At 43.0% G+C, this 14,490-nt stretch overlaps 1 protein-coding gene and 1 long non-coding RNA gene across 19 annotated transcripts in view; one reads left to right on the top strand and one right to left on the bottom strand.

The window, feature by feature from the left end:
• LOC310761087 (uncharacterized protein) overlaps positions 1-11,123 on the bottom strand; it is a 28,987-nt gene extending 17,864 nt beyond the window's left edge. Inside the window, exons 1-5 of one of the 9 annotated variants that reach the window (XM_083610631.1) lie at positions 9,837-11,118; positions 3,739-3,795; positions 1,465-1,566; positions 955-1,167; positions 625-702 (exon numbers count right to left, since the gene is read on the bottom strand). In XM_083610631.1, coding sequence (XP_083466757.1) covers positions 625-702; positions 955-1,167; positions 1,465-1,566; positions 3,739-3,795; positions 9,837-9,942 — 556 coding nt within the window. In that variant the 5' untranslated portion in view covers positions 9,943-11,118. Of the gene's footprint in view, positions 1-624; positions 1,168-1,460; positions 1,567-3,738; positions 3,796-9,836 lie in introns of all 9 variants that reach the window. The other 8 variants (XM_083610633.1, XM_083610628.1, XM_083610630.1 and 5 more) reach the window with 8 other exon arrangements.
• LOC310761282 overlaps positions 11,064-14,490 on the top strand; it is a 364,443-nt gene continuing 361,016 nt past the window's right edge. For 8 of the 10 annotated variants that reach the window (XR_014547308.1, XR_014547309.1, XR_014547310.1 and 5 more), the window contains exon 1: positions 11,437-13,342. This is a non-coding gene — a long non-coding RNA (uncharacterized lncRNA). Of the gene's footprint in view, positions 11,199-11,436; positions 13,343-14,490 lie in introns of those variants that run through there. The other 2 variants (XR_014547313.1, XR_014547314.1) reach the window with 2 other exon arrangements.

Raw genomic sequence — 14,490 nt, 5'->3', positions numbered from 1 at the left:
CTCAGGATGGTATTGCATACCTGCCATATATAATAACAATCTTACAATTTATGTAAAGCTATTTCAAGTGTTCAAATCTTCACATACATTATCTCTGTAATCCTTACAATAGCCCAAGTATTCCTTTAATCACCACACTATTTAGGATCACCAAGTGAGCTCATGGCTGAGGTGAGATTTCAGTTTGGGATTTACTGGTTTGCAGCTCACCCTTAGTCACTATTCTCTCTAATAATGGTGAGAGCTTTTTCATGTGCGGTCCTGTGAGCTGCTGGTTTTAGAGAATTGAAATACTGTGGACTTGTAACGTTGAATGTCACGAGCCATTCCTATCTACTGCATAGACAAAATGGCATCAGTCAATTCAACCTCTCGGCCTAAAATCACCACAAGATTGTTGTTAAAAAAGAAAGAATGACACAAGAACTGAGACATATGTTGCTCATATTAGAGGTGACATAAAAGTATAGCACACGTGACCAATTGCATTTCACTTAATTTCATTAGGGTACATAATTGTTCTGCAAATTCTATGGTGACAACAATATACCGACACAACAGTATGAAAATTTGTTTCAGGGTGAACCTCTACATCTCACTGAAAGGAAAAATACTGTCTTTTACCTGTGAAAGGATGGTCTCTTTTACTGCCATCTGCAGTGGTCTTTCCATGATCAGGTAATATCAGGGCTGTTCTTCTCCCTTTTTCAGGAATATGCTTCGCATTATTATCCACTGAACTGTTTACTACCACTTGCAAACCATTGCCTTTTAATACTACTGTATCAGTTTTAATGCCTTGGTTCATAATGTTGCTGGCTACAACATGAATTTCAGGGACTTCTCTTGAATCTTTTAAATTGTAAATGTCAATCTCAGTTCTGCTTGAATTGTCAGCGGAAAGGAATCTTACAGTGATATTAGTTGCTCTTACTGATTTGCCATCATTATTACCAGCATTTTTGTCCTGTTTCAAGCCAGGAAGCAAAGCTATTTCTTCTTCGGTTCCTGCACCCTTCACTTTATTAGGTCTCACTGGTGTGTCCACAAGGATATTTGGGGAAATCTTGTGCAGCTTGTAACCAATCAGTACTGTATAGCTATTGGGAAAAGGGATTTCTTGTGTTGTTAGACTACTAGGAGTTGCCTTCACTTTTACAGAGGATCCTGAAACAATATAGTTGATATGTTAACATTTTTAAGCAGGATATTCTGCACTACAAAACAGCCATGCAGACTACACAACCACACACTTTTCACACAACATCCCTTGGGACTATGACACCGAGCAAATTTGCTGCGAATCATAAATCTTGTTCCTCCAGATTAAAAGGGATAGGTATCCAAGTTAATGTGTTGTAGATTAAAGGTGAAAGTAGTGCTTGAGTGTTACTGAGATTAAATGCTGGCCTTCTCCATAGGAAGGTTAGTAAACACAAAATCCAACAACAGGGGACCACCTGCCTTTGACCACATTCAAGTGTACAGTTAATGATCTGTGCTGTTTCTCTGAGGGTTCATGTTCATGCATCAAATTCTTTTGGTGCAGAACTTGGATTCGGTGATCTGCAAATAAAATAATCTGCATGAATATACATTTGACAATATCCTAACAAAAAAAGCAAAAACAAAAAACCCCAATCTTTTAAAATTCTTGTGCGGTGTAGGTAGCTGTGAGCCAGAAAATCTCCAATCTTTCAAATCTTTTTAATCAGCCATGAACTCACATGATGGCTGTAGGTAAGCTATGTCCCTTAAGCCTTTCCTGCCCTCGACTTAATTTGCAGCATGGGGATAAAGCAGCCCTATCTTACAAGGCACGAAAGGGGAAGATGAGGCCCAGGGGTCATATTGGGTTATCCAGGCCTGCCTATCTGGCCTTCAGGATTCTTCCCAGGATAGACCCATCCCCAGATCATGTGCCTAACCAGCTGTACTGCATTCCTTCCTTGAGTGCCTTTTCCTGGCAGGGATGTGTCCTTGGAACTGTAAGAAATGCCTCAAGAGGAATGGAGATATATGTGACTGCAGAAACCTCTGACTCTTGTGTGGCTGGTGTATAGACTGCTGGACAAAAGGTAAAGGTAATTTCCATTTCTCCACCCACATGTTTCCATTTTCCACACCAGTGGCAAACAGTCCCCAGAAGTTTGCCCTTGTGAGGAATGTGGTTCCCCACACTTGTTCTAAGGAACTTTCAGATAATGTATGTGAAGTACTCTGAACACTTAAAAAAAAAAGTACTATGCAAGTACCATTAATGACTGTCACTGAATTACGCTACGTGAGAAACAGCTTTAACAGTAAAATGGCAAGCTTTTGTAGTATTTAAAAGAGGGTAGCAGAAATAACAACAATTGTTTAACGATAGCAAGCCGATACACTGTGCAGTGCGCACACATGACATGGTTCCTTCCTACGGAGTTTAATAGTCACAGCTCAGTCCTAAATGTATTTATTTAGACTCCAGGTCTACTAAGCTCAACGCAGCTCACTTCTGTACAAATATGCCAAAGGTTCAAGCTTAAGTGGAAGTCAGTCTAGGTATTATAATATCCACTCATGACTTCTACCATCCGGCTGCGGACTTTTGTTGCAAGTGGCTGACTTTTGTAGAGGCACCCGCAGCTGGCGTGGAAGCTTGCCCACAATTTCTTGTAATTTATAAGCAAAACAACTCAGTCATTTGAATTATTGTGCCCCTTAAAATGCGTTCTCAATGTTGTACACTGTGCCGTGGGATCTTTTGATAAAGGGCATATAAATCGAATAAACAAATAATTGGGAGGAGCCATGAGGCAAGCTAAACTGGACAGTAGAAATGTGTGTGGCAATTTGCCAAGTGACTACAGTAACATGTGGCTTAGCCACACAGTGCACAGCACAAACAGCTTAAAACACGGCCTGGCAAAGAAATGGCAAGCGTGGACACCAGGAAGGCACAAAAGGGACCAGAACATACATACAAAATGTGATGCTCAATTGTGGTCCAGGAAGGGCTTTGTAAAATTAGGTTTCTGGAAGAGGAATAGAGAGGAGAAAATATGGAGGAGGCTAAGAACACAAGGAAACCTTGCTGGATCAGACCAAAGTTCTATCTTGTCCAGCATTCCTGTTTTGCATGGTAGCCATTCATATTCCTATGGGAAGCCCACAAATAGGGAGTGAATTGGGGAGGGACCCCGAGGGTCATCTAGTCCAACCCCTGAATCTCAACACGTGGTTCCCCATCCAATTTGAAACCATGCTGGACCCTGCTTAGCTTTGCAATTGTGGTTATCAGTTTTATTGCTGCACCACTAGAAGGCAATGGCCTTTCCCCATGGTTGCTCCCCTGCCACTGTAATTCAGTAGCAGACTGCCTCTGAACCTGGAGCATCCACACAGCCATTGCAATTCGTAGTCCTTTGTGAGCCCATCCATTCACCCTCTAAAGGCATGCCTAGAAAACGGGGGGGGGGGGGGGCATATGCAAGCAAACAAACCCAAAGACAAATAATTAGGAGTCAACATAAATGCATACTGTGAAAAACACTCTAATACACAGATAACTATTTTCAGATTATTTTGCATTTATGCCAAGTTTTGAGCCCTACTTTTCAGCTATAAGTGGTGGACTAGAGTTTCACCGGAAATACAGAGATTAACATTTTGTACATCTTTATGCTTTGATATGTAATGCTTATTTATATGTTATTCACATGGGAATATAACACGTGATAGAGAGCTGCTACTTACCAAGTAATTTAATAATTTCTTTAAGATTATTTTTTGAATTTATTGAACTGTTCACATCTGCAAAAAAATAATAATAAACAATTTCACCATGACATCAGTTACAAAGACTACATGCCGGAGTTCTTTTGAAATTGCCCATCTTCTCATCAGTTATCATGAACACCTTTAGGATACACCTACCAAAGTCAGTGAGCATAGGATCAATTATTTTGGGCCAGATTTCAAAATGATGAAAGCAAACTGAACAAATTTGTGTAGGTACTGAACACATCCTAAATCAGCTGCTTCACACATTCAATCTACAACTGAACTACTTTTTCCATGCCACTGTAAAGTGCTGAAATTAAACTGGCACAGTATAATCCTAGGCCCAAATTCAGAGGCTGAGGCAAGTCTTCTAAGGTCTCAGGTTTGGAAACAGATGCTGCTGGACTGCAACTCCCATAATCTCTGGCCACTGACAACGTTGGGTGGGGCTGATGGGAAATGTAATCCAATGATATCTGGAGGGGTCACAGGTTGCCTGTCCCTGACCTAAGCCAAACACCACTCAGAAGAACAAAAGGATGGGAAGTTTCTATGGCTCCATGCCAACAAGAGGTAAGTTAGAAAAGCAGGAGAATGTTTATTTTTTGGCTTAAACTGTTCAAGAGACACACAGCATATTCTCAAGGAGGGTCTTAGTTCCTGTATGAATTGTATTGAGAGGAGACAACGAGGCACTATTTTAAATTAATTAGGTCAATGTAGTAAGTACAAAACTGAGCAACAAGCAAAGACAAGACTGAGGGAGAAAGTCAAGAAGTCACACTGAAAGACAATTAGAATTGCAAACTTAACCTTTGAATCTTTTCACAATGGGGGTTTCTTGAACTCATGAAGGTGGAAACAAATGGAGGATTCCCCCCCTATAATGATCTAGCTTGGAATGCAGGGAGGAGGGCTAGGGAAATGGAAAGCCCAGGGGGAGAGAGAGAGAGAGAGAGAGAGAGAGAGAGAGAGAGAGAGAACACGAAACAGCAAGATTAAACTGGAGACATCTAGTTGAGAAATTAAAACCAGACATGACTTTAAGTGTCTGGATTGCCTCTGCCACTAAGAAGATTTGACCCATCTTCACTGTTTGCTAACTAGGGTGAGAGAACTAGCTATTTGCCTTCTCAGGAGCCACACATGCTTTACACAGGAGAGGTATCATATGTTCTCTATGTTTTCTTCTGCTCTGCAGGTATTGCTGTTCTGCTTGTTGCCCGAGTTCTAAATGTTCTGCACTGCTACGCTTCAACGAACCGATTGATATGCGAACCTTTAAACAAGAGTGTGTTGTTGCTCTCTGTTTCAGTGGGAACTTGTGGCTCCTGTAACACTCTTCTGGAGGGCATCAGATTGTAGGGCTTGAACCATGGTGATGCTGAGGCCATCACACCAAAACTGCACCATTGTTCTCAGTCCACATTAGAAACAAGCCAGTTTGATATGTTAATTAGCATATACCACTGCTCCATTAAAGAGCTTTGAGTCTGCCCTTGGAACCAATGCTAACTCAAATTTCAATGTTTTCTGATTTCTAATAGTGAGCCGAAAGAAATAAGCATACACACCAAATGGCAATGACGCCTCTATAATACTACCTTCAACTCACTTTTTTTTAATTAAAAAAAAGCCCACTAGTATCTGTTTCTAGCCCAAAATCCTGACTGGAGGTGTAGGAGAAATATACCACTGCTCACTTAGTTTGACTAAGGTCTATGGAACTGTTCATTCTAGCATGACCGACCATCCATCATTAGACCCATTCTGAATGCCACAACATATTCAAGAAGTATATGCATGAATCCAAAGTTCCAACACTAAACCAATGACAAAGCTGATTTTCAAATGGTCTTAATGACAGACAATCTGCATACCAATTGACTCATTTACGCACATGATAACTGAGAACAATACAAGAAAAATATGTAAAAAGGTCTGTAATGGTGCATGACAATTGCTTCCAAGTATGCTGACCTTTGGTAAACGAAACAAACAAAAAGTACAGTGCTCTTTTGACGAGACATTAATGAGTGATTAAGAATGAGTACAGCTGCATCATATGAACACTCGGTTAAAAATATTCCTTTTGCATTCAGTGTCAGTCTCATAATTATGATGGAAAACACTGTGGAAGGAAGCAAGCAAGCCTATGCAGTGAAATATTTATATTTTTACAATAGCTATATGGTTTTCGACAACACTGTCAAATACCAGCTCACTTAATATTTTTCAAACTACTATTATTTATATACAGACCCTATCATTACTATTACATGCTGGTACAGCAGTAGTTTAGTAAATTCTTACTTAATTTCCAATATCTACAGCCACTGCATATTGCCTAGATATTCTAGAATGCTACCCTTTGAATTCATTTCCTAAAATAATTAACAGATAAAACCAACAGACAATCTGGATTTATTTTTAATGTGTGAAATTGATTGAAAATTAAAATATGAAAGCTACATACTTTTAAAACATTAAAACATTTTTAAAAAGACATGTATTCTGGTATTTGGGTGGTGGACCAGATCTATGGTTCTCAAAACTGAAGATGAACTAAGGAGGTACAGGCAGCTTCTAGGATTAGCAGAAGGTACTGATTTCAGCAAGGCTTTCAACAAAGTCCTCCATGATATTCTGGAGGAGAAGCTGGTAAAATGTGAGCTAGATGGTGTTACTGTTAGGTGGATTTGCAGCTGGCTGACTGGACCTAAAAAGTGCTCACCTATGGTTCCTTGTCATCCTGGGGGGAAAGTGACAAATGAGGTGTCATACTGCTGCAGGATTCTGTCCTGGGTCCAGTGTTGTTCAACGTTGGGTGAAGGAATTGAGGAGAGGCTCATCAAATCTGCAGGTGACACCAATCTAGTTGGGGTAGCTAATACTTCAGAAGATAAACTCGGGAATCACGATGAATTTAACAGATTGTAGAACTGGGCCAAAACTAACAAAATGAATTTCAACAGGGACAGATATAAGGTTCTACACTTAAGTAAGAATGGTAAGATGCACAAATATAGGATGAGGAACACCTGGCTTGGCAGTAGTACAGTACACATGAAAAGGGTCTAGTTGTCTTAGTAGACCAGAAGCTTAATATAAGTCAAGAGTGTGATGCAGCAGCAAAAAAGCTAATACAACTCTAGACTGCATCAACAAAAGTAGTATCCAGAGAAAAGGAAGTAATAGTACCACTCTGTTATGCCTTGGTCAGACCACACACCTGGAGTACTGTGTCCAGTTCTGGGCAACACAGTTTTAAGAAGGATTTTGACAAGGTGGAACATGTGCAGAAGAGGGTGACCAAGATGATCAAGGATCTGGAAACCAAGCCTTACGAGGAACAGTTGAGAGAGTTGCTTATGAAGAAGAGAAGACTGAGAGGGGGCTATGATAGTGATCTTCAAATACCTGAAGGACTGTCATATGAATAATGGGGCAGGGGCAAGCTTGTTTTCTGCTTGTTTCCAGAGGGGAGGATTAGAACTAATTCAAATTACAAGAAAGGAGGTTCCAAATAAACACCAGAAAGAACTTTCTGATGGTAAGAACTGGAAAGGACTAACTCAGAATGGGGTGGACTCTTCTTCATTTTAGGTTTTTAAACAGAGGATGGATAGCCATCTCTCAGGGATACATTAGCTGTGATTTCTGCATTGCAGCAGGTCGGACTAGGTGGCCCTTGGGGTTTGCTTCTAATTCTAGAATTTTCTGGTTCAGTCCCAGCCCAGCCTGTGTGGTCCTGAATGGCTAATAGGAGACATTCTGTTATGCCAACCTGCTCTCCTCTTGCACAATTAATGGAGCATAGACTGTCACTCATAAAGACAGCTCCCTGTAGGCCATGCCCTCAAAGAGAGTCAAATATTTTAGGATCAAGTGACATTCCTAAAAAGGGGGAACTAGCAAAGGGTAGGGTAGTGGTTAGCATATTAGCCTTCGGCTGGAGAGACCTGGGTTCTAATCTCATATCATAGATCATCATGTGCCTGACCTCCAACTCTACAAGCTTTAGAACAATGGCAAATATTGCTCCAGCAGATAATGAATAACCTCTGTTGTGATATTTTTTAAAAAGTGCCGGTTTCACTCCCCTGTGCTCTACACCACTGCATAGCCCGCTTAACTTGGAACGATATTGTCTGTTTCTCAAGAGAAAAATGCCGTTTGAGGCTCCCTAAGTATACCTGATTCACCATGTTGATCATACAGTCATCACAATTACAATGTGAAGAACCCTAATACAATGCACAAGGTATAAAGGACCTTGTACACCAGAAACCAAAGTCAAGTTCTGAGTGTATTCTACTTCCCATGTCTGAAGTAGTCTCTTCAGAATATAACCTCTTCTTACAAATCAGCTTAACACAGCACACCAGCAATAATATATTGTGACTGGCTGGGTACTTGACTACTCCCTGCTCTGCTTCTGCAGTCCAGGGCATGCAACAAAAATAGGTATGTCAAGCCTGTGACAAACACCATCATACATGGCTGGTGCACTACATTCAGCTTGGTGAGTCACAAATTGTGGAGGCTGGTGTAAAATGACCATTAGAATAATAACCTTGAGACTAAAACCCCACAGAAGCTGATCAATAATGTGACAAGAACCTCAACAGGATATGCAAGGCCTTGGACCATGATGATTCATATAAATTATAATACAGATCTAATTTTTGAGTTATGGCATTGGGCAAAGACTGCACCAGGTAACAAGAAACATTTTAAACAAATAAATTATAGTGTTTGCATCAAACTGGCTTGCACAGATACTTATTTGAAAAGGCTGTTTTATATTCCCGAGCACCATGGAACTACTGACTACAACATACTCCCTTAAATTCAGATCAACTTTTCTATCATGGATTCACTGTACAGGAGGAACCGCTGAGCACCGGTGGGATGCTAATTTGCAAGAGGAAGCAGGAAAACCTGGAAAATGGTACTCCTTCGCCTTTCCCCCTGTCTGCTTTTGGAACTGTTTTTCAAAAGAGAAATCCTGAAGAAGGTTGCTCTCCAAGCAGAGTTGAAAGGGGGAAGTTTTGTTGCTTTCTTCTTTTGCTTCCCTCAATGTCTCAGAGATCAGTTAAAAGCGGTGAAGAGATCAGAACACCACCTCCTAGCCTCTTGGGGAACAGAAGCACTTTGGAGCATGCTTGCTTATGTGTGTTCTCTCTCTCTCTCTGTTTGTGTGTGTGCTTGGATCTAAAGGACAACATACATGTTTACACCATGTGAATACATAAAGAGGGCATTGCTTCATACAATCAGCTACAAAAACTGAGTCCTCTTTATACCAAAAATAAAATACCTGCACTGAAAGAAATGCGATGCTGACATACAAAGCACTTTGTGTTCATCCTTTCCTGTAATTTGGAAGGAAAATGTAGCCAATCCACTTTAAATTCTTCAATTGCAATGGTTCAGCAGCCAGCAATTATTTAACTTGTGGAGTATTTATTCTTTTGAGCCTTAGACTGCAATCCTTTGCTACTGAGAAGCAAATCTCACTGAATTGTTCACAGATTCTGCAGTCTTATACTGGAATCTTAAGCATTTTTACCCAGAAGTAAGTCCCACTCAGTTCAATAGAGTTTACTCTCTGGTATGTGCCTGATAATCATCATCATCATTACTATTATTATTATTACATACAGGCATAATACTTCTTAGAATTCCTCAGATGATCTATTACTCTCTGAGATGATCCACTTAAGGTTGAATGAAAGCGAGATACACACACACACACACACACACACAGAGGGAATTGCACTATTTGGAGAGACTCTCTCTTCTCCAGCCTCTTTCAAACTCCTTTTTATGCCCCTTATGAACGAATGTGTTGAGGTGTGTGGAGGCAAGTGGTGTGTGTGTGTGTGTGTGTGTGTGTGTGTGTGTCTGTCTCTCTCTCTCTCTCTCTGTGTGTGTGTGTGTGTGTGTGTGTGTGTGTGTGTGTGTGACAAATTGGGTCTTTGCCCCAGGTGACAGAAAGCCTAGTTTCGGGTTTGCAGGGGTGGCCTCTACCCAGCCCCACCCTCACGGAGCGCGGCGCAGGATACCTGGGCCTGGTTCTCCCTGGGGCCTAATCTGAGTGTTCCAGCTGGGCAAGGAAGCGAGGAGGACGAGGAGGCAGGCGGGGACGGCACCCCTAGCGGCCAGCGCCATATTCGCCACCGGCCACCTCCGGCAGGAGACTCCGCTGTCCTGGGAACGACTTAGCTCCAGCCACCTGGCTACGCTTCTCCTGCTCCGGCCGGCGGGGCGCTCCGTCTCCAGGACACGCGCCGCGCGCCGAACGCTCCCGGCTCTGTGACCTCACCCTGCCGTCGTCGGAGATCCGCACAGCCCCTCGGGTCGGGGGCTTCCAGAGCTGCTCGGCTGAGGAGGAAGCGGGGCGCTAAGGGGAGCCCCACCACCACCACCAAGGACGCCTCCTGCAGCCCGAGCGCTCTCGTCTGTGGCGAATAGAAAGGCGCGAACTGGCGGGCGGGGAAAAGTGGGATTTCGCTTCCCTCCCTGCGCTGGCCGCAGGCTGAGGAGAATGCGTGGGTCACAAGAAGGAGGGATACTTTACGCGGGGACTTTCTGAGGGAATAGCCGCCGCCGCCATCGCCAAGCGGCCGGCAACAACCTTATTTCGCCAGTATCAAAACGCCCTGTAAAAACGCCCCTCCAAACTCCGCAGTAGGGCAATATAGGCCTCTCAAAAAGGCCACAAAATAGCGAGCGAGCTTTAGAGTTCTCCAGAACTTTTCAGGCGGCTGCGTTTTGGGCGAGGAAGGAAAGGAAAAAATCCGGCCCCATTGGCGTTGTTTTCGATATTAACAAGCGCGCGCGCGCGACACCGTCGCTTGAGGTGCTTGCTGTTCACCTCAGAGCGAGCTCTTATCCCTCTCACCCACAAGAAGCGTCCTGTAATCTTAACATGGAAATTTTTGTTTTCTCCCTGCCTTCCGAAGAGAGGCTTCCTTAAGCCTATGTGTGTAAGGAAATTGAGGAACAGCAGCAGGCAGGGGGGCAGGGCCTTGGCTTAGCCCAGCATGGGTGGGAGTGGACACTTGACCTCAGAGAGAGCCTCCCATTTTGGATGGAAAGGGGTTGAACTGGTGGGCAAAAGCCACCCCAGTTGTGCAGAAAGATGGGGGCACAGTGGTTTCTACAGTTAAAGAGGTGTGGTGGCTCCAGCTCGCCAGAAGCTGCACATTCTACCTGGAATCTTCCCCCCCATCAACCCCAGAACTGAACTTTCTCCTGCTTGGCATGAAACTCCTGAAAGGATGGAATTGCCTGCGTTTTCTGAGAGACTTCTTCCAGGAAGGCTCAAGCAGCAGCTTCCAGGGAGGCCTTGCTATTAAATAAGAGAAAGGCAGCCCGTGAGTACAATTCCTAGGCCTGGTCCACAGACCCAGCAGAATGAGGCGGTAGGTAGCTTTATACCACTTCATTCCTCAGGTGGGGGAGAACATTTTCTGATGTTCTTCTGCCCTGTAAAGCTATCAGGCCAGGGAGTGTAGACCAGGCTTCCTCAACCTCGGTCCTCCAGATGTTTTTGGCCTACAACTCCCATGATCCCTAGCTAGCAGGACCAGTGGTCAAGGGATGATGGGAACTGTAGTCTCAAAAGATCTGGAGGGCCGAGGTTGAGGAAGCCTGGTGTAGACCATCCAAGGAAATACTGAAAAATAACACACAAGCACCCTTTGAAGTGCTGCAGTTTATTCTAGCACTTCAGAAGCTCATTCCCACATCCCACCCCATTCTGCTGCCCTTGTGGGGTTGCTGGTTAGAATGTCAGGATAATGGGACCAGGTTCATTTTCTCACTCGGCCGTACAGTTAACTGGGTGACCTTTGGGGCAATCATGGTTTCTCATTCTGATCTGCTTCTCAACCTTGGATGAAATGGGGAGGGGGGAAATGAAGAGGTTTGAGAACCATGCACATCACCCTGAGCTTCTTGTAGTCTGCGTAAGATATAAATGAGTATGTAGACTAGACCCTAGTGCCAAACAAAGTGTCCTCTATTCAATTGCCTTCCACCGGACAATAATGATAAATGACGTAGAGAGATAAATATAGAGAGGACCGTCCTTTTAATTTCTGGTTTGAATTGATCTTTCCTCTCTCCCCTGGGAGAACAACCCACAGGAATCACTGGAGAAATCTAAGATTTTAACCTATCCATGGCTGGGTACCAGATGTTCCCCAGCCCCAAACAACAGATAGCAGCAAAGACAAGAGTCTCTGCTCTTCTTCCTATCTAGGGCAGGATAGCAGGAGGAAATAGTGACTGAGCATTTGAAATCATAATCCATCTGTGTACAGGTCACTGGAGGAATTGTTGGCGAGAGCTGGATTTGGGCTAGGTGGAAGTCCTGTGTGGGGGCAATATAAACATTTTCAAGTACCATTATTCCAGTGGGAGAAATAAGCTTAAATATCTTTCGCTGGAATCAATAGAACTTAAGTAGGGTTATTGTATTGGTGTTCACAAGCAATACAACAAGGTAAAGCGTTGATGGATGGAAGTGTAGTGCTTTCAGGATTTCAGAGTAACAGACCATAATGGATATGTGATATAATTGCACACAATCGTTTGAAAGAAGGAACCTATGTGGGGCTGCAATATTGTTTGTGCAATACGGATAAATCTTTTTAAAATTAGGGCCGAACATCTAGCGATTCTAAATTAGATGCAGTAAAGAAATATATTTATGTGATGGAAAGTAATAATAATAAATGCACCTTAATGTTTGAGTGATTATAACAAGCTTTCAGTTTCTCTATTAAACTAAAAACATATTTATCTTCTTAAATTAGTGCCAGATAGATTTGAAAGAATGCATGCGTTGACTATCTCTAATGCGCTTGTATTCAGAAATATAAGTGTTTAAAATTCCCCAGTCGGGTCATTTTGAAGTGGCTGCCCATTTCTCAGCCAGGAAGAATGTGAGACATGACATCTCAATGTCCATGGCCTTGACCAATAAGTGTGGGAGGCCCATTTTGCTCTACATGTCCCTGGTGGAGCACCAACTTACTAGCTTACCCTCTGAGCTGGGGTATATGACAGCAGGCTCCAGTGAACTCCTCTCATGCTCCTCCACCTACGGAATCCTGTACTGACGCCAAACCTCTGCAGTTTACTGCATTGCAGTTTACAGATACTCCTGTGCAGGAGACCTCTGGTACGGTCACTGTTCTGCAAAATTCTCTCCTAGTTCCTGTAGTGTCAGGAGAAGCTCGCAGTGACTTTACTAGGGATGAAGAAGAGTGCACCTCTGAAGACCTATGTGAAATTTATTCTGGTGTTTATGCATTGCATTTCTCAGATCAAGTGGCTGCCTGATGCACTTAAGACTCATGGCTGCAAATGGGATTGCTCCTGGCCACTTCAAGAATCCTAAACTAACTGTATCCATGTACTTTCTACGTATGTGAATGACATGCCCGCAAACAGCCCTGCCCCTAGTGATCTGAGTTCCTCAGACAGCAGTGCAGAATAAGCTACCGTGTACATCATGGAGACTACAACTTAAAGCGGTTTTGGAAGGATCAGATAGATGGTAAGGAGTTGCTGTTTTTATTAAACTGCAGTGACCATTTTGTGCACTTCCGATTGATGCGCGATTTCCTACATGCTGCTTCCGGCCCTGGAAGTGGGCGGAATGGGGAACGGCGAAAGCAGAACAGGAATAGGAACAGGAAAGGGCTGATGCATGACCACTTATGCACTCAGTGGCCCGGAATGCAACCCCAGCGCAAACAGGGAATTGCCTGTATAAATAATTTTTAAAAAATTTAAATATAAAATTAATATAAATTATTTAAAACCTGAATTCCATAGGAACAGGAACACTGAGGTAGTTGTGTATAGAGCTTTTATGATACCCCAAAACAAACACTGGTTCATCAGGTCTGACACACCAACATCGGGGGTTAGGAAGCACACAGAAGGTTCATTCTATACACCTGATGTTGGGATGACACAGTCCTGTACAACCCAGCCCTAGAACTATGCTTAAGACTGTTTGGGCCATTCAGTGAAAATGGGGTTTAGCAGCCACACCATACGGTGACTTGTAACCCCTTGTATACGGTCACAGGCAATGTGATGATTGTGAAAAGCGATCATGACCCACTCGTAAAATCATGTCAAAGGGCATCATTCCATAACAGCACTTTCGGAGGGCATCCTTAAGGAGGCAGGACTTGCAGTGAAAAAGGGGGGGGGCACATGCCATGTTTTGAGTGACAGATGGCACATGCCTTATATTCTTCTCACTTTTCAGTGTGTTAGTCAATGAATGAAGTCAAGAGCTGTAATTGGCAAGTGGTAGAGAACAACTTCATACAATCGCAAAAGGAAGACTCCAAAATAGCTTCAGAATGACTCAGAAAGTTACTTCTCCAGCCACTGGAGAAGGAATTTCCACATTCATTTTGAAGCCAGTTTGGGATTTATCTTGGCATATGTGTCGTTCTAGAATTCTTTCTAGATTTAGATAATAGAGAAAGATTGCCTGCTTCATTTTGAGGGAACTTCCTGCTTCATTTTTAAGCGATGCTTTTTTTCCATTTTCCTGGCTATAGAGAAGTGATTGTTGCCCAGAAGAAAATAACAGAAAATCCTAGTATTTTAGTGTAGCTGTGACTGGGGAGTAGCATGTCCACTCAAAAAGGAAAAGGTAGCAGTGAAGAGAGAAGCTAATTC

The sequence above is a fragment of the Podarcis filfolensis genome (assembly GCF_964270895.1).
Source record: "Podarcis filfolensis genome assembly, chromosome: 4".
In the NCBI taxonomy this organism is placed as follows: Eukaryota; Metazoa; Chordata; class Lepidosauria; order Squamata; family Lacertidae; genus Podarcis; species Podarcis filfolensis.
Note: the sequence above shows the minus strand (reverse complement) of the source record. Positions and strands in the feature narration are given on the sequence as shown.